At 37.7% G+C, this 23,322-nt stretch overlaps 2 protein-coding genes across 3 annotated transcripts; one reads left to right on the top strand and one right to left on the bottom strand.

Annotated features, from left to right (window-relative positions):
- Positions 1-747: 747 nt before the first annotated feature.
- Positions 748-10,699, bottom strand: vps36 (vacuolar protein sorting 36 homolog). The gene is made up of 14 exons (XM_053476306.1): positions 10,342-10,699; positions 9,952-10,020; positions 9,748-9,818; positions 8,928-9,042; positions 8,750-8,836; positions 6,985-7,071; positions 6,361-6,393; positions 6,194-6,271; positions 4,515-4,649; positions 4,170-4,235; positions 3,690-3,754; positions 3,327-3,411; positions 2,274-2,350; positions 748-2,188 (listed from the first exon to the last, which is right to left on the bottom strand). Exons 1-14 carry the CDS (start codon positions 10,435-10,437, stop codon positions 2,107-2,109), a joined length of 1,146 nt encoding a protein of 381 aa, XP_053332281.1. The 5' UTR covers positions 10,438-10,699; the 3' UTR covers positions 748-2,106.
- Positions 10,700-10,946: 247 nt separating this feature from the next.
- On the top strand, positions 10,947-19,201 carry proser1 (proline and serine rich 1). 2 transcript variants are annotated; one of them, XM_053475799.1, is made up of 12 exons: positions 10,947-11,478; positions 11,637-11,702; positions 12,318-12,386; positions 12,505-12,599; positions 12,703-12,796; positions 13,755-13,865; positions 13,965-14,048; positions 14,190-14,268; positions 14,811-14,903; positions 16,572-17,901; positions 18,424-18,565; positions 18,730-19,201. In XM_053475799.1, the coding sequence occupies exons 1-12, from the start codon at positions 11,434-11,436 to the stop codon at positions 18,874-18,876; spliced, it is 2,355 nt and encodes a 784-aa protein (XP_053331774.1). In that variant the 5' UTR covers positions 10,947-11,433; the 3' UTR covers positions 18,877-19,201. The 2 variants fall into 2 exon arrangements, with proteins under 2 accessions (XP_053331774.1, XP_053331775.1); XM_053475800.1 differs by lacking the exon at positions 14,811-14,903.
- The last annotated feature ends 4,121 nt before the right edge of the window (positions 19,202-23,322 follow it).

Raw genomic sequence — 23,322 nt, 5'->3', positions numbered from 1 at the left:
ATTATCCCAAGAGATCCAGTTAATGCTCACACTAAACATAATTAATGCAAAAAAATTTTTTTTTTAAATACTTTAACCACAGAATGGCTTATGCTACTTTTATCAGAAGTAATTTCAGAAAATGCTCATCTCTTGGGCCAGCTCGATTCCCATCTCTGTGTGCATGGAGTTTGCATGTTCTCCCTGTGCTTGGTGGGTTTCCTCCCACAGTCCAAAAACATGCAGATTATTCCCGTCTCGGTTCTCCTTCTGCTTGGTGGGTTTCCTCCCACAGTCCAAAGACATGCAGACTGGTGTTCCGAAATTGCCCGTAGTGTGTATGCCCTGTGATGGATTGGCATCAAGCTAGCTTACTCCACACCTCATTCCCTAAATCTCCAGAGATAGGCTTCAGCTACTCCCAACCACCGTGCCCCTGTACACAGGATAAGTGGGATTGAAGATTAAAAAAATTTGTAAGTCTTAATTAGTATAGTGGGAGGAAAAACCTGTCAAGGAAGGACAGTTGATATTGGCTTTAAATTTAACCCACTTGTAAGGTGGCATGGTAGTGAAGAGGTTAGTGCTGTCTCCCACAGTCCTTAGAAAATAAAGGTTAACTGGCGTTCCCAAATTGCCTATAGCTTCTGCGCGTCCATGCCTTGCAATGGATTGGATATACACTGCCTCGTGCCCCAAGTCTCTTAGGCTCCATGATTAGCGGTATACAAAATGAATGAAAGAAAATAACCACTCTTGACAACCATCAATAACAAAAAGGACAAAACTGTTTTACAGTTATAATATACAGTGAGCTTGCTAGTATTTTTCTCCATAGTAAAACATATGAGTAAAATGATATTAATCATCAGTAAACTTTTTGTTGTGGTGGATCCAGAGTCAGAACTATGGCCCTGCAGCAGCAAGAGAATTCACCCTGTACGGGACACCAGTCACAGATAGTTCGATAACCCAAGCTCAGGATCAAACCCAGGAATCCTGGAACTTAACTCATATTTCAGCATTCTTATATTCATCTGATGGAACGATTAAAAAAAGAAAAGATCAGGATGGTCTTCAAGTCAAGTAAATATTTAACCAAAAATACACTGGGGAAAAATTCACTTTATTTAGTTACTAAAGGAGATGTAGGATTAAACTTACACAATATCGGTAAAAATCTGTGGACACTTTATCATCACACCCATAGTATATAGGTCTTTATAAACTGTTTGCCAGAACACTGGAAGCACGCAATTGTCTAGAATGTCTTGTATGCTGTAGCTTTGGATTTTACTTTCAAGGGGCCCAAACCAGCTCCAGGAGTACACTGCTCATGGGTATGAAGTGAGGACCATAAAGACATGGTTTCCCAAGGAAGGTCAGGAAGAACGTAAATGTCATGCACAGGCCTGACCTCAACCCCACTGAACACCTTTATAACACTCATTGCAGCAAAGACATCCCCATTCTCTAGTGCCTGACCTCACTAATGCTCCTCTGACAAATTCCTACAGCAAGAGTTCCAATATCTAGTCGAAAGCCTTTCCAGAAAAATGGAAGTTATTATAATAGCAAAGCAGGACTAAATATAGATCAAGTTGTTCAAATTACATATGGGTGCAAATGTGCAAAAACAGTGTCAGACGATAGCCATACATTTTCTGTGAACTGGAACTTTTCCCTTGGATGCCAGCATAATGAAGCCCAAACCTAAAACTTGTACATTAGTGAGGTTCTTGGTCATAGCCTTGCTGGGTAGATTTATAATATTTAATCACTGTTTAGTAATAGCACTTGGGATATTATATAGTACCTAATTCAGTGGAATTTATATATTTTACAGACCCCTTTGAACTAGAGCAATTAAACATTACTCCTGCAACCCCATGTGCAAAGAAATAAGTATGGTAACTTTAGAACCAAAACGTACACCAATAACACTGCTCACTAATATTATAGAGTTGTGAACTGAACATCCTGCAGTGCAGTTCCACTTGGTCCAGTATACAGTACAAAGTGAACAGTTCTGTTTTGTAAGCAGGGTTCTGTGTGATCATCAGAACATGAGTCCAGTAGAAGAAAAAGAAAAAAAGGATTATTCCTGATTTTCAGACTTCTGATACATCAGAAAAGGTTGGGATAAAAGCGCAGGCCTTCCACAGAGTCATCTCTGCATAGATGCCCCATTTTCTCAGCCAGAAGCAGTCTGGAAGAAAGACATTGAAGAGTTAAAAAGTAAGCAGCTATTTGACAATTCTTTTACAACAAAATCCACTATGAGATAGCAGTACCTTTCTTTTGCAAGAAGAACAGACAGTCCTAAAAGTTTAGCAAACTCCTCTGCAGTTAAGGAGCCCTTATCAGACACCTGTAAAACAGAAACAAAAGTGCCATTAAATGCCAATGAGACATGCACCATAAATATATCTGGTGTCTTCACACCATGACAAAGTGAAAAATATTTTCAGTTTTTCAGAACTTTGCAAAAATACAATATAATTGTACCATACATATAGGCTACTACATACTGTACTGTAGTAAAGGGTAACGACTGCTGTCTGGATAATAACTGAGCAATATCTAAAAAGTCCCTGCATTTTTTTGGTTTATCTCACAGTCTTAGGGTATCTGATCCAAAAAAAACATACGAAAAAATGGGTCAATGACGTAGTCACACATCTGCTATTTGTTTCCCACCCATTTTGTACAACATTTGAATATTTAGAAGAATATTAGAAGCATAAAAAATTCTCATTCGACATTTGACATATTAAAGTTTAGAAACTGATCAAGAAAAAATATAATAGATTAATAGGGTAATGCCTTTCCTTGATAAATATTGTTGATTTTGGTGCATGATCCACAATTTTTCAGTTCCCTAATGGTTTAGTAACAACAAACCTGTAATTATGCTTATACCAGTTGTGGCCAGGTACAGCGCTGCAGACAACCAAACAAAATAGTATATGGTATTTGGTGGTTGGTCTCTTTTGACCTCGATGCTCCTTTTAATAATATGTGCATAACAGTAATCAACAAAAACACCAAACAATTAATACTTTTTGGTAGGTTTGCTGAAATGTTCTAAAAATGTACAGTTTTATAACACATGGCCACTATTAAGCAGTTTCATGAGACACTAACTGTGCGTAGACTGAAGGGCTAGTTTCCATGCAGCTGCTAAGAGAAATGAGAGAGAAAGCTGCAGCACACGGTTATGGTCGTAGCATAGATCCAAGTTCCGCTCTCCCAAACCCCTAATTAAACATGATGTATAGTAAAGGGGCCGAGGTATGTATGGCTAACTCCAAGCGATTTAACAGAATATGGAGGATGACACTCACATTATCGATAGCAGATGCAATCATCTCTTCTTCACTGTGAGACTGAAGCTGAACCACCATTACGCCACTGTCAAACACTCGCAACCTGAGAAAGATAAACAATAATGTACTGAATTCCACTGAGAACCACAAGTACAGCAACATTTAAAAAAACAGACCAAGCTCCTTGAAGCAGTATCCAACCAATACACCATGTCTCAATTTAGGTTGGTGATATTAGTGGGATTGGGAAAGCGAAAGGATGTTTTCCTTTGCAAGATGGAAAGCAAAGAGGCCACTAAAACAGGAAGTCAGACAGGAAGTGGCTGCTGATTCCTCCATTGACTTGCATCCCCTTACTCTCACACGTAGATACACACTCACCTGAGAGGAAGTTTCAAAGACTCAAACAACCTGCAGGCATTGACCATGTCCTCAGGAGAAAGAAGCTATAGTGCAAAAAGATGATTAAACAACTTTAAATGCATTTTTAAAAACATTTTAGGTACACCTGGTTCAACAAAGATTTAGGTTATTGTATTTATTCTATAACATTTGATACCGTACTATAGCAAATAATCCCATAGCATGATTAAATTCACACACTCAAGATTGCTGTTGTATGGAAATAATCTAAAATAATGTATGTCTAATATATTTAAAAGCTAAGCTATTCACTTTACCATATCTAAAATACTCTTTAGAAGTGAAATAGTTTTTTGGAAAAGCACTAGACAAAACTAGATAATTTATATATTCAGGCTGGAGTCGTAACTACTGTCCTAAATAAAATACAACATTAAAGTAAACTAAATATGAAATAAATATTAATCCAATATATAGTGATATATCACGCTGGTTTACCTCCATCCCGCGTGCCCGGTTCACTAGACAGTAAACCTCTGTGAGGGCCATCATACCTCCTCGCTCCTGTAGAGAGGGAGCATTGAACAATTACAAAAAAATCCACTATGAGGAGCTACAATATATTAAAATGGAAAATTTAATGTATTTCCTAGAAGGGGTCACAACATCTGCAAATAATTATAAAAATACTAAAGCTCAGTTTCAGTCTTGCAAGGAACTGCATCTGATTGTTGATGTAATGTATGTAAAAGAGATAACATACAGTATATACAATGGGAACATGTGGTTCCAACATGTGGTGCATTTCTTTATATGTAAAAAGAGATTCACATATAGTTTTACCTCCAGTGGTGCCTGCAGCATGTCTCCTAACTGTTTAGCAAGCTGCATGTGGTAGTGTGTGCCTGAGCCATGCGTTTCCCTGGTTACGGGGTTGGCAATGCCCATGCTCAACAAATATGACTTGAAGCGGATGGTCTACAAAAGGCAGATGTGACACAGGACATTGTAACATCTTTTTGCTTTCAGATATTCACTTAGTTACATTGGAGAACAGTTTTTTTTATTCAGTGCTGAATTAACCCCAAGAACAAATTTAGACAGTCAATAATAAAGAACATGTGTGTAATTTAATATTTCATTCATAATTTACCAATTTCTCCATCCATGTTTACATGTTATGGCTGCAAGAATTTGGGCTATGAAAAAGAAGGGCTTGCATGTGTCCCCTAGAGCTACAGTCCATAACCTAGTTAAGCCATTAAAAGCACCCAGCATGCTTCATATTATCCATTTAATGCTGCTTTCAAGAAAAAGAAGAAAATGTACACAAATGTTAAATATTTACATTTACCTGTAAGTGAATTTATTTATTTATTTTTTTTAGAAAAAAGAAAATCACTAGAAAACTGATCCTAATTTTGTCTTGAGACAAATGCTTGGCTACAGACATGGCCTGCTTACTCTGTGCTTTGGGTAAAACAGGAAAAAAGCATATATATAATACATGTAAGGATAAAAAGGGTCTTATTACACAATGAACACAAACCCACTTTGACTCAAAACACCTCTGCCCCATTTGTGTTCTTTTATTTACGGATACAAAGCTAACCAGCTCATTAGGCCTTCACCAGGTTTTTTGCCTGATTGTTCTCTGACTTGAACTGTAAATGTAATTCTCATATGGATGACTGAGGTGATGTTTGGCATATATACACAAAGCTGAATTGATCTCAAATCCCTGATCAAGTGGCCTATTTGACAACAGATTGTACACGCTATATAGCGCATCAGCTTTCTGTTTAACACTTTTTGGAAATCAACGCAAAGTGCGACCTGGAAGTTAATGGAGCTGATATTCTATAGTGTAATAAGGAGATTTACTGTACATAGTACTGGTAAGATTTACTGTACATAGTACTGGTAAGACTTTAAAACTACTTTCTTCCCTTTAAATCATACTAATTGTTGGTTGCAGGTTAGTTAGTTCTGCCAGTCATGGAAGGGTATGTTGGCAGAGAAAATACTGGTTTAAAAAAGAAACAAACCATGATAATAATAAATGATGTTGTGTAACTGTCGTATGAACTCTCGGGTTTGTGCTGTTGTGCTGAATATTCCGGTCCCGGCGGTGTGGCACGAATTGTTAAAAAAAAAATTTTTTTAAAGGCAATAATGGCCACAGTAGAAATGTATCAGAACAAATAGAGCACCGCAGCTTGCCAGGTATGGGGATTAGCTGGCAAGGGTTCAAGGTTGTTGATACGTCTAAATTCTCCATATATCAACCTGAACAAGTGTCCATACAACGCAGTGGAAAAACAAGTCCGACCCATGGCAAGACACAACAGCACACTCCAAAAGGTCTTGAGGATTCATGTCCCAAGGGGCCAGATATGCCCCGGCGGCACATGGAGAACCTACACATTGTTGGGCTTAATATTTTGGGATTTATGTCATACAGTAGCTGTGTATGTATATAGATCGCAAAAAATGTTTTTAGACTACGTTTTCTACCTCACCTCGTCCTCAGTGATGTCCCCCTGTTTGTCTTTGATTTTGTTGGCAATGGATCTGGAAAGCTCAACCATCTCTTTAGCCTGAGGGAGAAAAAAAAAGGGAAGGTCACGAAGATGTCACACTGTGCCTACAGAAATGAGAGGTATGGCATGAGGGCAGAGCGCCTGACCTTCTCCATAAGCTTGCTGAGATCTTCAAATGCCTGGTGGAAACAGAGGAGAGGAGAGAAGAGGAGGATTAGAACAGGTAATAACCTGACAGCAGCTCACACCAGCACTAAATCAAAACATAAATACATCCCAAATCCAATATAAAACCTACGTAATATTGGTATCAATCATATATTTTTAAAATAATAAAGCTGTAGTGTGATATCACACATTAGAAACATTTTACATAAAGGCGGAGAATATGATTTTTTTTGTTTTGAAAGTTGTAATTTGTTATCTTGTAGTTCTCTGGCTAAACGAGGGACGGACATGGCAGTTAAATCAGTAGGCGGTGTTCCAATTCGGCTCCTGGCCGGATGAGCTCTTATCTCTACTTTTAGCCAGGACAGGAAGCGCTTTCATGTCCCACAGCATGGTGTCACACAACCACGCAAACAGGGCCATGCTCTACTCCAGCATGAAAATAATTAGCAGAACCAAAAGGGATACAACTGTCCTGCAATGGTGTAACACACACCTACAGTATAAATTAACCCTCTATGTCCCACCTTCATCTTCACAAGACATCATTTAATTAACTCTCTCTAACAAGTTTTTAACGTTGTTTCTGTATACTGTCTTACCTCTGAAATGTTTTTATCTGTCTCTTTCCTCTTCTCCTCCAGCTTCCGCTCAATGCCAACAATCCCTACTGCACGGGTTTTTCCTGCCTGCAGAAGCACAAAAGATGAGAAAAAAAAATTAGTGCTTCTTGATCTCACGCACGCACGCACGCACGCACCCATCCACCACCATGACCACCACCATGAACAACACTAACATTACCCTGTTCCAAAAAAAAAAACAACAACAAAGGGAGAGGAAGGAAAGGGTAAGGCTAGCGGTAATTCCTCATTGTTCTAACTACAATTCTGCATGGTTGAGAAAAAGCTTGGCCTACTCTTATTATAATTTTAGCAGAAAAATGATTGACGTACCATATAAAAGAGATTTGTCTATCCTTAACCATATTAAAACAATGCCACCTACAGTCAGAACTGGACACTGCAGCGTGCCTAATAATTGGTATCAGTTAAAAAAAAAAAAAAAAAAAAAAAGCATAGTGTACTTCCCAAAACATCTTTTATCTTCTAACCCATGGACAAGGATGGCCCATTTATTCATTCAAGGATGTAACGATTCTTAAATGCAGACAATGGAATCAAGGAAGGCATAGCAATACTCCAGAGTGAGGATACACAGGTGCTTCCTATGTGGAAGTATTATTTGTTGTAGTATTAGAGATTAACTTTACTGACCCCAATACAAGTGACACAATAATAAGAACAATAAATATACAAACTGATTGGCCTTAATAAGGACAAGATTCTTACAAGTTCAAATTCAATATTCTTGAACTAGTGTTACTGATTAATACATGATCGTTAGAGTTCAAACAATAAAATATCTCACTCAGGTTTAGTAGGGAATATTTAGGGATCAGGGTCAGAATTGTTCTGTATTCTCATCTAATTACTGCAAATTTTGTAAAAAATAAAATATAAATACAGTGCCGTGAAAAAGGATTTTCTGAATTTTTACCAGCATGTCCTCCTCTAAATGGCTCCAAATAAATAACTAACTAACTAAATAAATAATTAAGGTCTTGGATTTTTTTGTTGGACCTAATATTTTTAAAGCACCAACAGTACTCTTTAAAAGTTATAATCAACTTTTTTCTCTGGATAAACCCACATTTCACAAAAAAAGAGCATAAAAAAGGTAAATTGGGTTTGGTGTTCACAAAATTATGGCGAAGGAAGGTGCAACAGACAGAATACACACACTGCTTGGGCAAAAAAAAGAAACATTAATATTTAATTTGACTGCCTTTAAATTTAATTACAGTTCGTACATGTGCAGTCCTGATCGTTTTAGTCCTTGTGAGTTATTTCTGGAATTATATTTACAAGGTTGTTTCTGGAAATGAAATAAGTGATCTCTGATCACTGTCATTTGTTAATTGTTGTTTTTTTACCACATTTCTTCTGCAAGATGATGGTCTATAAGCTATAATTTTTTTCTTTTTTTTGTTGGACAGTTCTCACCCCATCTGCATTAATCTGGATTTTTCTTAGCTTTAACAATTGTAACCTAAAATATGAATACATTTGCTTAATAAAAATAAACAAATAAAAAAACGTCTTATTTGGCAACCATGTTTCTTTTTGATTTCCCCAGTCCAGTCCTGGCACTCTTTCCTCGCTTTCTCAAAAGGAGGAGCATACACATGAGAAAGGAAAGCAAGACAATAAAACTAGGCGGTGCAATTTAAGAAATAAAAGGCACCTTAGCCTTCTCTTCAGTAAATGCCACATAATTTTACAATAAGGAAAGTTTCAGGCAGACCTTCAGTGCTGTTGGTGTAATGGGTTGTGACACTGGCGTATTCTCCCACCTCCTTTGAGTCATTTCTTCTGTCAGACGTCTGTAAAACTGCACACAGTTAAAAAATAACTATAAATCAACATAACATTATAAAATAAACTGTGACTTTATATATGCATTATTCACTTTTGTAACTTACTTCAATTTGTCCATGTTCCTTAAAGGATAACTTAATGTAGGAGAACTTGCTATTCTGGTATGGCCCCGGCTCTTTATTAGCAGGAACTGGATGCAGGTGAATGACAATCTTGGCACTGGAAGCATTTAGAGATACACTAATACATCACAATGCAACAGGTGACCGGGTGACACAAAAGTTCAGATCCATGCTCAAAATTTCATGTAAAAGCATAAATTACTGCAAAAGCTTAAGCTGATGGTCCCTTTTTATGGCACTTGTGTATACACAGTGAAAAAGAAAGCTGATCTACTGACCCCCCCCCCCCCCCCCCCATTTTTTTTGTGTGTCGTTAGATTCGATTCTATCAAGTATCTTGATTGTTAGCTTTTAACGCTAAATTGATTCTGAAATCAAATCAAAATATAAAATGTCATATAAGCAAAACGCCTATGAAATTTGATTTATATTTTTTCCACCCCGTATATGGAATACTCATGGTGGCTTAGTGGGTTAGCATGTTGCCTTGCATCTTCAGTGACCAGATTTGATTCCTGTCTTGGGTCTGTGTTCATGGAGTTCGTATGTTCTCCCTGTGCTTGATAGGTTTAGTCTGGGTGCACCAGTTTCCCCCCACAGTTTAAAGACATGCAGATTAGGCGAACTGACATGCCCAAATTTCCCGATAATGTGTGTGTGTGTGTGTGTGTGTGTGCGCCCTGCGATAGATTGGCAACCCTGTCTATGGTGTACCGCTTCTTGTGCCCCAAGTCTCCCGGGATAGACAATGAGGAAGTAAGAATGAGTGAGTGTGTATGAAACAGAATGCAAAAACAGGTACCTCTTTCCAATTCCTGCAGCCTGCTCCTCAAAGAATATGATCTGAGACAACGGTATACATATACAGCACTCCTGTATATTCAGACACATTGGAGAGACATGCATTTAACTCTAAAGTGTGGCTAACGTCAGTGCATTTATTTATCTAATTTATATAATGATGACTATCTTCACTGAGTGTAGAAAATGGCAGGAAAAATCTTACATGATTCTTTAGATCCCTCCAAATTAATCGATGTGTGCTTAAGAGGACCACTCCTACATCAAGTTTCGCCTGAAAAACAATATAGAAATATTATTTATAGTTATTAAATTAATACTACTAAATAATTTAACTCATTAATTAGTCCATAAACTAATTAAACTTTCATCAGTTATGATTCGCCAAGAAAAATCCACAATAAAGCTAGCTAGGCAAATGGGGGAATCGCAAATGAGTTAGTAATTAAGATGTAGTGCACTACAGAAGAACATAATATCAAATGTTTATTTCACTATGAAGTGCACCCATATAACGTTCAGGGTGTAATTTAGGATACGGCCAATGCTACTGCAAACTGACTAGCTGCTCTAAAGTCTCTGTAAAGTTAGATACCTTGTCGTCTCCGTCATATAGTCGAACACCCCTTTGCTGGATTACTAAGGTTTCATTCATTTCAAGGAGTCCATTTGTCCACATAAAACGATCCATTTTTTTTCAATTATATAAATACTTGCGTCTATAAATAAAATTTGGATTAATACATTTCCTAGGTGAAGTTACTGAGCGATCAATTGTTTTCTTCCGGTATGGTGCCCAATACAGTGCCTGTTCATAATAGCGCTGGGTAATTTAGGGTTCATTATTAAGAATGGGAAAAATAATCCAAATACAGAAATTTAGGTTTGAATAATCATATTTAAATTGATTAGTTTTGTTTCTAAGCTCTTCCTATAAAATGTAATTCAGTGTTTTAAACATCACTGGATGATCAAAGCACACTAACCAGTGTTTAATGAAACAACAATTAAAGAAAAAAGGCTTCGTAGGAGGTTACAAATAAATTCGTTCTTTTTCAAAGCTTATAACATATATATTCCGAACAACAATATATAAAAATATTATTATTTCTTTTAGACAATGCTCGAGCACATGCTGTGTGCGTGCGTTGCGTGCCGCCAGACAGGGGTCCTGCCACCGGAAGTCGTTCCCCACTTGGACCTCCTGCTGCCGTGAGGCTAGACAGCTAGCGTAGCTAACAACAGATTCGGAACAAACAATCGCGAAAAGTATGCTTCTGTGATTCTTCTGTCTTTACGCTATAGCGCAAATGCTTCCGACGATATTCCTCTGATTACCCGCGTACACAAGTAGTGTATTATATAACGTCCTAGTTATGCTTTTGTGCGATCTGCAGTCATGTTCTCAAGCTAGCTAGGCAACCAGTCAATCAATAACAACCTAGCTGACAAGCCAGCTATCAAAATAAACGGTTGGTCTGCCAAAATGAACTCGTTCAGACATTGAGACCGCGGTTATTATGCATGGACTGTATTAATGAATTACTGTTTTGATATAATTGATCGGTTTTAATGACTCGTTTTTCGTTGAGCGCTGCTAAAATGCAATAGCAGAATCTTATTTATTTGCTGAATATTAAATCGACAACCTCGTCCTACGTTTAAATTGACTAAGAAGGTTTTTAAGATGGATAAAAAATCTTTTGAAATCGTTTTGGACGAAATAAGAAAGGTAAGAGCACACATTCCTAGCGTTTACACTAACTCTTAAAATGTGGGAAGTAACTGGTGCTAAATTCCTGAAATCTGTCTTCAGTTTGCACTTTAATTAGAAAAGACAACCGAGCTTTATTTATTTTATTTATTTTAAACACAAACTGTTTATTTCAGTGTGTTTTGACAGATCAGCGGATTAAGGCAATCGAGCAGGTGCATGGATATTTCTCCAGTGAACAGGTACAGCTATAGATTATCTCCAGAATGCAGAGTTCCTCCAGTTCTTGTTCAGGATGGTCAGAGATTTACCTTCTTTTTTTTATTGGCACAAGCAGACTGTAGGATGTTTTGTTCTTATTTATTTAAGTTAAGAAGGTAATACCTGAACTTGTTCTATGTGATTTTAATATGTGTTTCAACAAGGCACATTTTACCACTAATATATTATTTTTTGTAAAAAATAAAAAAGTGTGTTTTTCTATATTGAAATTTATTTGAAGATGTTTTTTACTTCAGGTGCCTCAACAAAGCCATAGTATAATTTGGTCAAACACAGGATCCAATTTGAACATCCAAGTTTGGTTTAAACATTTTGCCAACATCATCAAAGATGACGATGAAATTTGGATGGGATGTTTGAACAAACAAATTTTGTCTTTGCTCCTGTGTCAGTGTTTTTATAGCCCTTCAGTAGTAATGTGAAATAAATGAGAACCACTAAAGCAATCCCCCAATCCTTCACTTCCCACAGCAAAGCAGCCCGTCCTGAACTGGAAATATGAAATGCTGCTGTGGTCTTTTGGCGTATGATTTGTTTTGGAACTTGTGTTTATGCCATAACTTATCTCTCTTTAGGTGATCGACATTCTGAAATACTTCTCCTGGGCAGAGCCTCAGGTGAAGGCAGTGAAAGCGTTTCAACATGTAAGTTCAACATATCTTTTTTTTTTAAGATCGTTACCACAATGCAGGTGTGAGATGCCCTTGACGTAGTTCAGTAATTGCAATGACTTATATTTGAAATCTGTTTTGTAATTTGCAGAAAATGGTTGCCATTCCTACAACCAAGGTTGCAAAAATCTTGAATACTTTCACCTTCTCAAAAGACAAGCTTACTGTGCTGGAGCTTATAGCTCTGTAAGTAATTTAACCAAGACACAACTATTAAATGTTTGTTGACTGCAGTTTTATTTTTAAATGCAATTATGTGTTTTTAATAGCGGTACTCTTTTCATGACAGAAATATATCCGATGCCCATAATTACTCACCAGTGGAGGACCAGTTCCGCATTCACCTGGCAGAAAAAAAACGTGCACGACAGTTACTTGAGCAGGTAAGACATAATGGTAAAGAGAGTTACCCAAAGGTTGGACCAGCTAAGAAAATTGTATAGTTATTCTTCTTTTTTTGACGTCGGAAGATGTTACATTCCTTGTTCATACTCCATGTGCATTTAAACACTGAACAGTAGGTATGGAAATCACCAGTCACCACCCAATACAGTATCATGATACTTAGGTGCCGATTCGATTTATAATTAGATTTTTTTTTTATTTTGATGCACTAATGGACAGGATTAGGAACATATTAGAGGGACAGTGCAGGTAGAACAGTTTGGGGACAAAGTTAGAGAGCCCAGATTAAGATGATTTGGACATGTACACAGGAGGGACGAGGGGTATATCGGGAGGAGAATGTTAGAGATGGAGCGCCAAGCAGGAGGAGAAGAGGAAGGCCCAAGAGGAGGTTAATGGATGTGGCGAAGAGGACATGCAGGAGATTGGAGTGACATGGGAGAATGTGGTAGACAGAGTTAGATGGAGACGAATGGTGTGGTCCCCTGTGGTGACCCCGAACAGGAGCAGCTGAAAGTAGAGGAAAGAAAAGGTTAAGACCATTAATCTTAAAAATAATAATAATTAAAAAAAAGGTGTTCACGCAAAGGTTTTATACCTTATCTTCACAACTGAGATGACCATTATATAGATAGTTATATCTAGAGATAGATAAATTATATTATAGTCTATTCCTTATACCATTTAGTTTAGTTAAACAGGTGCACGGCCTCTAATACAGGCGATTGTCGGGACTCTTGTGCTTGCTGTGTTTTGAGACTTTTGTAAGCAAGTGTAATGATGGAATTTGAGACCAATTTGTTTGCAGAGTTGGGAAAAAAATTGTTATCAAAAATTCTGCTTTTGATAATGCAATGCAATAAAATGCATTTCTGTTGCATCACTCTGAAGCTGAGCAGTGCATGCTTAATCACTGTGTTGTGTGAAACTTTTCAGGTGTGTAAGGTGGGATGTAAAGCCCCAGTGGCAATGATTTCCTCTTGTGGGATGATTCCTGGAAATCCTTATCCTAAAGGAAAACCCAGCCAGGTCACTGGAACCTTTCCTGTAAGTACTCTTTAGATGTTTAAACATCTTCGGGCTTTGAAGTGTGAAGATTTCAACTACAAATTCCATGCATGTTTAACTATTTCTGCAAATTGTCAGGGTATGCCTCCTAGGAAGGAAGAAGAGGAGGTGAGTTCAGAAGGAAAAGGGATTGCAAACCGCATCATTGGACCCAGCAAACCAGTGAGTTATTCTCTCAGACACCTGTTTTTTAATTAGTTCTGTTATTTTACCGGCATCATAATATTTCCTTTAATTGTTTGAAAGACATCAAAAACTGTCTTAACATTTGAGACAGTATAAAAACATTTTATTTTATTACAGTCTCCATCGACCTACAATCCACACAGGCCAATACCATACCCGATACCTCCCTGCAGGCCACATGCCACTATCGCACCAAGTAAGTTTTTCTTACATAGACAAACACATTCTCTTACACAGATAGACTGCAAGTGCAACTGCATGAGAGAGAAGTGACCCAGCACAGAGAGATAGACATTGAAATTACACAGGAGGATGAAGTCTAGCTACACAATTATACTGAAGAGAGAAAGGGGGAGAACCCGGTGAGTGTAAAAGAGAAGCAGGAAATCAGCCATGCAAAATCTCACCATGACTTTGATTAAGCAAATATAAGCATTATGTATAGCTTTTTTCTTGTGAGGGGAAAAAAACACACCAAAGAGTGCTCTTTCCAAAGCAGTCCCATCATCCAGAGAGTAAGAGAGAGCTTAAGAATCGTGTCTGTATAGATAGCAGTTCTCGTCCTGACAGGATTTATCTTAATAAATAATGAAGGTGAGGTGATGTAGTGAATGACAGTAAATAGTATTTATTCAGTATTCACATGTGCAAGATGATCTGTGTTTGTTAAACTTGGTGGCAATATGATACATTGAAGTGATGTACCCAGAATCCAGTAGGTTCTGTTCCCCTGCTCAGGTGCGTACAACAACGCAGGCCTGATGTCTGTGGGAGGGGTCATTACAGCACATGTGCCCCCCCCACCCTACTCTGCCACTCCAAAGTTAGCAGGTATGATGGCTGCTGCTGCTAATGCAATCTCCGCTGCTCAGTGACACGCTAACTCAACCTCTGCTAATTGCGTCTTTGCTAACAGCACCTACCCTTTTCTAGCATACAGTCCTTGCCTCCTGCACTCAGCATGCTGCTTAATAGACCTATATGGTTTAAACAAATTTGAAAGAGTGCATTTTAATTGCTAAAGCTGTTTTTAAATAATTGTCCGCATTAACAATGTTTAATGTTGTAACATGTTTACATCGCTGCTACAACCCACCTAGCACAAGAGATCAGATCTCATTTTGGCTCTGCAATGTTTTACATGGCTGCTAATGTGACCTCTGGTGTGTACAGTACACTATGGTGTGGTATTTTTTCCCAAAAAATATTTATTTACTTGTTAATTTATTGTAAAAAATAAAAGGTAGTTATGATGTTCTCTCATAATGTGTACAGTTTATAATAACACTCATTACTATAGGGCATTGGTGGCTCAATGGTTGGTCTCTCGCCTGCCATGCAAAAGGCCTGGGCTCGATTCCCAGCCAATGCCCAAGTCCCAAGTCCCAAGTACGGATAAAATGGAAGCATTCAAATGAGAAGGGCATCGATAAACCCTGTGCCAAGTTGTGCGACTAGAACGGTCCCCCTGTGGTGACCCCTTGACGGGAGCAGCCGAAAGACTAACATCATATTACTCTTAAATTAGACTCAACATTGACCAGACAATGAGATTTAAAGTTTTAATTTGGCAGTTCCACAAAACCTTATCAGTAAATACATGGAAAGAGCATATGTTGGGTAGAGTTTGTATTGAATGTTCTGATTGAATTTGTAATGTAATAAAAAATTGTTATAGACCAATTTTCATGTTCTATGAGTGGTTGCAGTTATTTCCACTAGCATTAGTATCCATCGTTGACAGTAACAGTCTAAAAAAAGTGAAAAAGATAAAGCTAAAAATAATCTGATCAGCTTTATAGAAATCAGTGATACAATTTTTTTCAGGTTGACCGGTGTTGTATCTTATAGTGGTGCTCCACATTACTGCTTTAATTAGCACCACGGTTTTCAACATATGAGACAAACTGGTTTTAAGCTCTCTGAAGGAAGAATAAACATCTTTGAAGCAATAGGAATGGCAAAGTTTCATTAAATTATTATTTTTTATTAGATATTAAGAATATTAGACTTTGAAGAATAATTGATTACAGAAAGAAAATTTTCTGAGATAAATTTCCGTTCCTCCAATGTATGAAACGTAAAGATATAATTGAAAAAGCCATTTTTAACCAATGTACAGACAAAACCTTTCTTTCATTAATATAAATAAATTCTCGTTTGATTTGACAAAGAGTTGTCATAAGGGGGCACTATAGCAGCCAAAATGTCAGTGCAAACCTTGAACTTTGATTCTTGGCTTGAGTTCTTGTGGCTTCCTTAAGTTGGACAAAATTTTCTTTGCTATTAACATTGGTCTGTTTTTCAGCCTGTAGGGTTTTATAGCCCTTTAACACTTTAGGTGGTGGCTTTAGAAAGAGGGTTATACTGTGGTCAACTCAAACTGCTTTTGTTTTAAAGCTTTGCATGAAATGCCTGTGCCAGTAGATATCACCAAATAGATCATAATTGTCATATTTGCCCAGTCTTGCCATTAATATTTTTTCATGTTTATTTCAGCTTATACTCGACCTGCCAGTCAACAGAATCCTCCCTCTGGTCCCTCTGCCACCTCAAGTATAACACCTTCCAGTTCAGCTCCTCCTACCTCTGTCAGCTCCCAAGCTCAACCCACCACTCCAGTTACTCCTGTTTTCCCAGGAGTTGTTTCTTCTCAAGGTTCTGTTGCCCAATCTCCCGGCCCTGCCTCAACTTCCTCAGTGATCAGAAGTCCCCCTTTGCCTTCTGGTTCTCCTCAGGTCACACCAAACCCCAGTGGTCATAGCACCCCTACTCCCACTGGCCTGCCACTTTCTGGAAGGAACACTCCATCAGTTATCAGATCCCACACTCCTTCCAGCACATCTGGTATTCCTCCTCCACCATATGGGACATCCCGCTCTGGAACACCTTCAGGCATTCTTACTCCCAAGGGGGCAGTAGATCCTTCCCAGAGTTTAGCACTTTCCTCCTCTAAAGGCTTTCTGTCTTCTGCTGAGCTCCAGTCAACTCCTCCTAATCCAAAATGCTCTACCAATTCAGTCATTCGCAGTTACACACCTGCAGGAGCACCTGGACGTTCCACTCCTATGCAGGTAATGGGTACCCCAGTGCCCCCATGTACTCCTAGTCCCAAACTATCCTCTGGCACATCTCAGAGTGGCACAACTAACCCTGCCTTGTATAGCGACCAGCCCTTAAACTCAGTTGTCCAGCATGGTGGAGGCAGTGGCAGTAACAGTCCAGTCCCTTCAGCCTTCAAAGGTCCATCATCCAGGTCAGGCACACCCTCACTCAGCTCACTAGTGATGCCCAATTCTGCTGCCCTGGCTCGCTCACTGGGCCTGAGCCACAGTGCAGCATCTCCCCTCGGCACTCTAGGCTCCCAGCCTGTAGGCAGTCCTGCCACATCATTCCAGTGCATCTCTCCCTTTTCTGCAATGTCCACAGCATCACCTCTTAATGCAGTTCAATCCTCCATGCATTCTTCAGTTTCATCTGCACCAACAGCACCTTCCATTGCATACTGTGACCCCACTGGGACTTCTTCTCCTTCACCTTTTGGCCTTGGACTCACCACAAATCCCTCCATGATTCCAGGTTTGGCCCCAGGACAGAACCCTGCCTTCCCTGGGTTTGGGGGTTCAGGTCCTCCAGGAGCAGGTAGTCCTGTTCTTTCTTCCTTGATGGGGCTTACAGGTGCCTCTTCCTCAGTGGCTACAGTGGCTCCCCTCCAAGCAGCTGCAGTGGCAGCTGCAGCAGCAGGTGTCCCCTCCACCTCACCTGTGCTTCCTGGCTTTGCCTCTGCATTTAGTTCGAACTTCAACCCCACTTTGGTGGGCCAGTCAGGGTAAGTGTGTGCAAATTTACCACTCGGTTGATCAATTCAGAATTACATTTAATTTACTTAAGGCACATTTTATTATTTTGTTTGGCAGGAGAGAACATCATTCTCTCATGGAGTCCCTTTAAAAAAAAAAAATTAAGTCGGGGTTCAAATAGGCAATTATTGAAAACAGGGCAAATGTCTACACTGTTGGTCATGTTCATGCTCTTTAAAAACACAAAGTATAATTAGTTTGTAAAAGATATAAATAAAAGATATACAACACTGAATGTGATGGTTCGATAGTATGGGGAAATGATTAAACACAAAAGCTTTAAATGTCTCACAGTCTTCAGTAATTACTCAATGCTAGATGAAACTTTTCTTTTATGAGGCAGCTCAAGTCTTTAAGGTTTTTGTTTAATTGAATGTATTTTTTTTGCTTTTGGGGAGAATTTTAAACTACTCATCTGCTTAATTCTTTAGTTCACATGGGATTGGTTGGATTAAAATTATATACGCCTTGGTTTTGTTGTTTGTGCTCAGTGGTGGTCTTCAGGCCTCAGCAGCGGCTGCTTTCCCTGGACTCCTGTCTTTTCCTGCAGGGGTTCCTGGTTTTTCCTCCAGCCCCGCTCCAGCAGCTCTCTCAGGCATCCACAATTCAGCTGTTCAGTCAGCTTTGCTGCAGGTACCAAACTATAAGACACACTTCATCAGTTAACTAAAAATGTGCTCGATTATACTCCAGATATTAGTAACCATCACACACACACACACACACACACACACACACACACACACAAAATATTAGTGTGATGTTTTACAAAACCTTTTTCCATTGTGTGCATTTAGGCTCATTCTGCATCAGCGCTGGAAAACTTTCCTCCTCAACCTAATGGCTTCAGCAGCTACTCTGCAGCGTCTCCATTCCCCCCTCCAGCTGCAGGAACCCCCTTTCCCCTTCAGCCTGGTCTGCACCCACAGCTGGGCTGGCAATAATCGGTTGTATTATGCACTGTGACATTAAACATAAACAGTAATATTTTGAACACTTCAGAACATCATCATTACTACATCATTACCCTTGTGCTTCCTCTTCTGGGGAAAGTTGTTTTGCATTATATGGTTAAAAGCAGCATTGCATGCAATAACAATTGTAACAGTTGAAATATTTCAGTAGTATTGAAAAAATATTTTTTATAATTAATTCTTTTCGTGAAAAGTGCCAACCAGCTCTAAATCCAAGAAAAAGGATAACGGATAGCTTGTTGTTACCTTCAAGGGGAAATTCCACCCCTAAAAAAAAAAAAAAAAACAAGTAAAATGCAGACACAAGACAGTGGTCCTGAATTATAGTAGGTACACAGCTCAGCTACTAAGTGACGCAAAAGACATGATGGGGTTGATGGTTGTATTAACATACAAATTTAACCTCTGGGAGTCAATATGTTTAACAGAGTACATAATTAGGGAAATGAGAGCTGGGTAGACTAAAGGACTAAAACAGTCTTTATTTCTACCTAAAGTAATGGCTTAGCCCCACTGGCTGTGGCGTTGCATGTCATCTAGGAAAGCATTAGCCAAATTGAAAATAAACTATTTTAAAAGAAATTGGAACAAACAAACAAAAAAATAAAAAAGGTTACCTTAGAATTTCAATATAAAAACATTTTGGATGTCATTAAAGATCACGTCATTTATAAAGATTAATATACAAGTTATTTAAGATAGATTATTTCTTTAAATGGGGATTAAATCTTTTTTTTTTTTCATGGTATGAAAATTAAATACTGTTACAAACTCTGAGATGAGGGCAAACTCAGAGTGAGGTTGAGCAATTGGGTGAAAGTGTGCATGAAATATGGATTATGACCATAAGAACTTTCTCTGTGGCGTACAGTGATGTTTTTGGAAATAAAAAAAATTCATAGCTACCAGAGTGTGAGAGGTAGTAAACAAATCAAAATGTTTTATGTTGATCTGCAGCTCTCTTAGACTTTTTCAGATTAAATCTGAAGTAAGCAATGATTTAATGATTTGAACATCTATCAGAAATGGTGAAAAGTATGGAATTAATACTACAATATTGTGTGGTGTTAATTATCATTATCATTATCATTAATACTTTTTTGGGGGGTTTGTGTTTTACATTTTCTTTTGTTTAATGTGATTATGATTTAAAACCCTCAACCCGTTGGAAAGTTGATAAATGGCTTGATAAACTGTGAAAAACTCATGATGGTTTCCTTACACTTTTCTAAAAATCTGTGCAAATTGGAATTATTACCAAGAATTTCTTCTATTGGTAATATAATGTATATGTACATAGCAGCAGTTAAATGTGTGTCATGTGTTTGTGTCTGTCTTTTATTATGATTATTTTATTTTAAAATTTTGTTATTTTTTTTGTACTAGTGTCTGTATAGAAGGAATTGGGTAAATGAGACTTCCGGGTTTGTCATGGATTTACACCTGTTGTTTTTAGATTAATTTGACGACTATCAAATACTGTACTAGACGGCACAGTAGATGTAGGCTGCTTTATTTCATATGAAATAAAAAAAAAATTCCTACAAGGCTGCATTTCAGTTTGTGTGTAACCATCTGAGAATCTTGTTAGCACAATATCTCAAGAGCTATGGTGGGTCGAAGCTTAAAGTAGGATTTATGTGGAATTATTATACAACCAACAGATAACTCATTAGACCTTTCTTTAATAATGCTTGCCCTTTTTGTCATGCAGTAATATTAGTTAAACGTATTACTACACAATCAGGATCTTGATGCCATTTGGGCCATTTTCCGCAATAAATAATAATACTCAAAGTCAGTACGGTTTAGAAACATTCAAGATGACAGAATAAATGCTTTAAGCTGAAATAAGTTCCAGCAAAAAATATTTTTGACTGAGCTGTGCACTTTCTGTGTAAGTACTGTTGAGCATTTGGGGAAGTAACCACCGAACTCTTTTCCTTTGTATTTTTACAAAGGTTGTTCAGGTCAAATTGGAACTTTTGATTGTGCAGAATAACAGAACCAATTGTAAAACCTACATTTATTTTTCTATAGAGGCTGATCCCCCGCATTTGACTAGTGCTTGGACAACATTAAATGTAGATTTTTTTTTTTTTTTTTTTTTTGCCAGTGCCCTGATTAAACTACCTGCTTTGTGTCTGAACTGCTGGCCTCCCAGAAACCCCTTTATACAGAAATAAATATAGTTCTTACTCCCATAATTGTTATCTGTTATTCTGCACAATCAAAAGCCTTGGTTTGACTTGAAAGCCTCTTGGAAATATATGTTGAATGAAACATGCATGTCGCTACTAGTGGATAATAAAAGCCATTTTTTAAAAGATTTTTTTTTTTTATAAATCATTTGAATAAAATGGCTTAAATGGAAAGATAATGATAATAGATGTAATACTCCTGGAGTTTGGATATAAAAGATTTCTGTATGGTTTATATGTTACTTAACCAAAATAATGCATTTGAAAATGATTCTTCAGGCAATGGTGCAGATTTCTGTGTAGCAAACCCTGCACACCTTGTAAATGGAAAACAGGAAAAGAACATTGTTTCATTTTCATTTTGTTCTTTGGTAGCATATCACGGAAATAAATATCTCAAGATTTAAACCTGCTGATCTGCTGAACGTTGAAAAACATTCTTTATCCTGTTATTCTGATGCTGGCTATAAAAAAAAGAGAAAGTGACACAAATGTATTGGGAAAACAAGTCATGGCTCAATAGTTGAATTACCTGGAAATGAACTGAGGTGTGTTATGTATTAATGTTTACTCCATTAACAATACAGGTCCTAACCACAACCTTATGTTATGAGCTCTCTGATTACTGTAAATCTATTTTGTGTTTCATTAGGTGAAGACGGTTAAACAGCAGATTATTGTCTCTTTTAGCACTACCATAGACACTTTAACAAAAAGCATATTCTCTTCCACTTTTATCATTTATATTTTATACTAAATCAATTTGGATGTCAAGATACAGAAGGCATTTTTTATTTATGCTAAATACAGTTTTTACTTACATATACAGGGTGGGGCAAAGTTCTGTATCCATAATCAAAATTTATTTATAAAGTCTGTGGCAAATTTCTCAAAATGATGACCTTTGACTTTGTGGCACTTGTAAAAACAAGAACATTTGTGTCCTCATGTATTAGAATTAATGTTATATGCAGAGATTAATTTTTTCCACAAAGTCCAATGTTGTTTTAGTCTATTTTTACTGATCTCGGGGGGAAAATGCTTTTATATTAGTTCTGTTTCTATTAGATCTTCTAATGTTAGATTAAAGGAAAAATAGCTAGAAATCTCTTTTTGGCACACCCTGTATAACAAAATTAACTGTTTTCTACATGCATGCCTTTTTGACCAAACACAGAAATCTACAGTCTTGAGATAGTGTTACGATATGTTACATCCTGTATTGTAGGCATGTGATCGTTAGTCACAGAGCCCTTTTCACCCTTTACTGCATGACTGTGCTATGTTGTGCAACACTAATTCAGTATCTGTACACTGGTTATTAAATAACTAGTACTATCTACTGTATTTCAGATTGGTGGAGGTTTTTAGCCATTAAGAGGACATCATATATCTTAAAAAAAAATTCCACAGCATGGTTTAGCTGCTAAGTATATAGTTGGCTTAGCATGGAACTTTGTGTAGATCCAGAAGAGAAAAATAAATTAAATGTAATATTATGCAGTAGAAACTCTAAAAGCATTTCTTTTATATATAGAACATTTTACAAATTTTACAGACCTGAACAGAAGGTCTAAGTATGTGTGGAAAAATAAGCCATTCTGCCAAATTGTGTTCATGTGTGGGAAAATCCACTTCATGGCCAAAACTAATGTGGACACCTTACCCTTATACCAATATGCTCTCCAGCAGCTTTCACTCTTCTGAGAAGACTGTCCATTACATTTTGGGGACATAAGGTGAGGTGACTAGGCCTGGTGTGAAGTATGTGTTGTAATTCATCCAGAAGATGTTGGGGTTTAACAGTCATAAACTGTGCAGGCCATCCAGGACTGGCGTGGAACAGTTCCAGAATGACTGACTTTTGTACAAATCCAGTCATTCTGGAATTGTTCCATGCCAGTCCTGGATGGCCTGCGCAGTTTGTGACTTACAAATTGCCACTGAATTTGACAATTAACAGATTAATTAAATCAGTTGAATGGTTCCAAATTTGCCACAGAAATTTTGGGGAACATATCACATATGGGTGTTATGGTCAGCTGTCCACACATTTTTGACCATATAGTGCACATACTAGGTGAGGAACATAAATTTAATATTTTTCTTACAATCTATTATTTTATGCATGTGTTAATAATTGATCCACTAAACAATACACCTCCTGCTGATCCCCATAGGATGCATGAAGAAGCACAGAGGAGGGAAAAAGACT

This window comes from Clarias gariepinus, chromosome 17 (assembly GCF_024256425.1).
Source record: "Clarias gariepinus isolate MV-2021 ecotype Netherlands chromosome 17, CGAR_prim_01v2, whole genome shotgun sequence".
Lineage (NCBI taxonomy): Eukaryota > Metazoa > Chordata > Actinopteri > Siluriformes > Clariidae > Clarias > Clarias gariepinus.
Note: the sequence above shows the minus strand (reverse complement) of the source record. Positions and strands in the feature narration are given on the sequence as shown.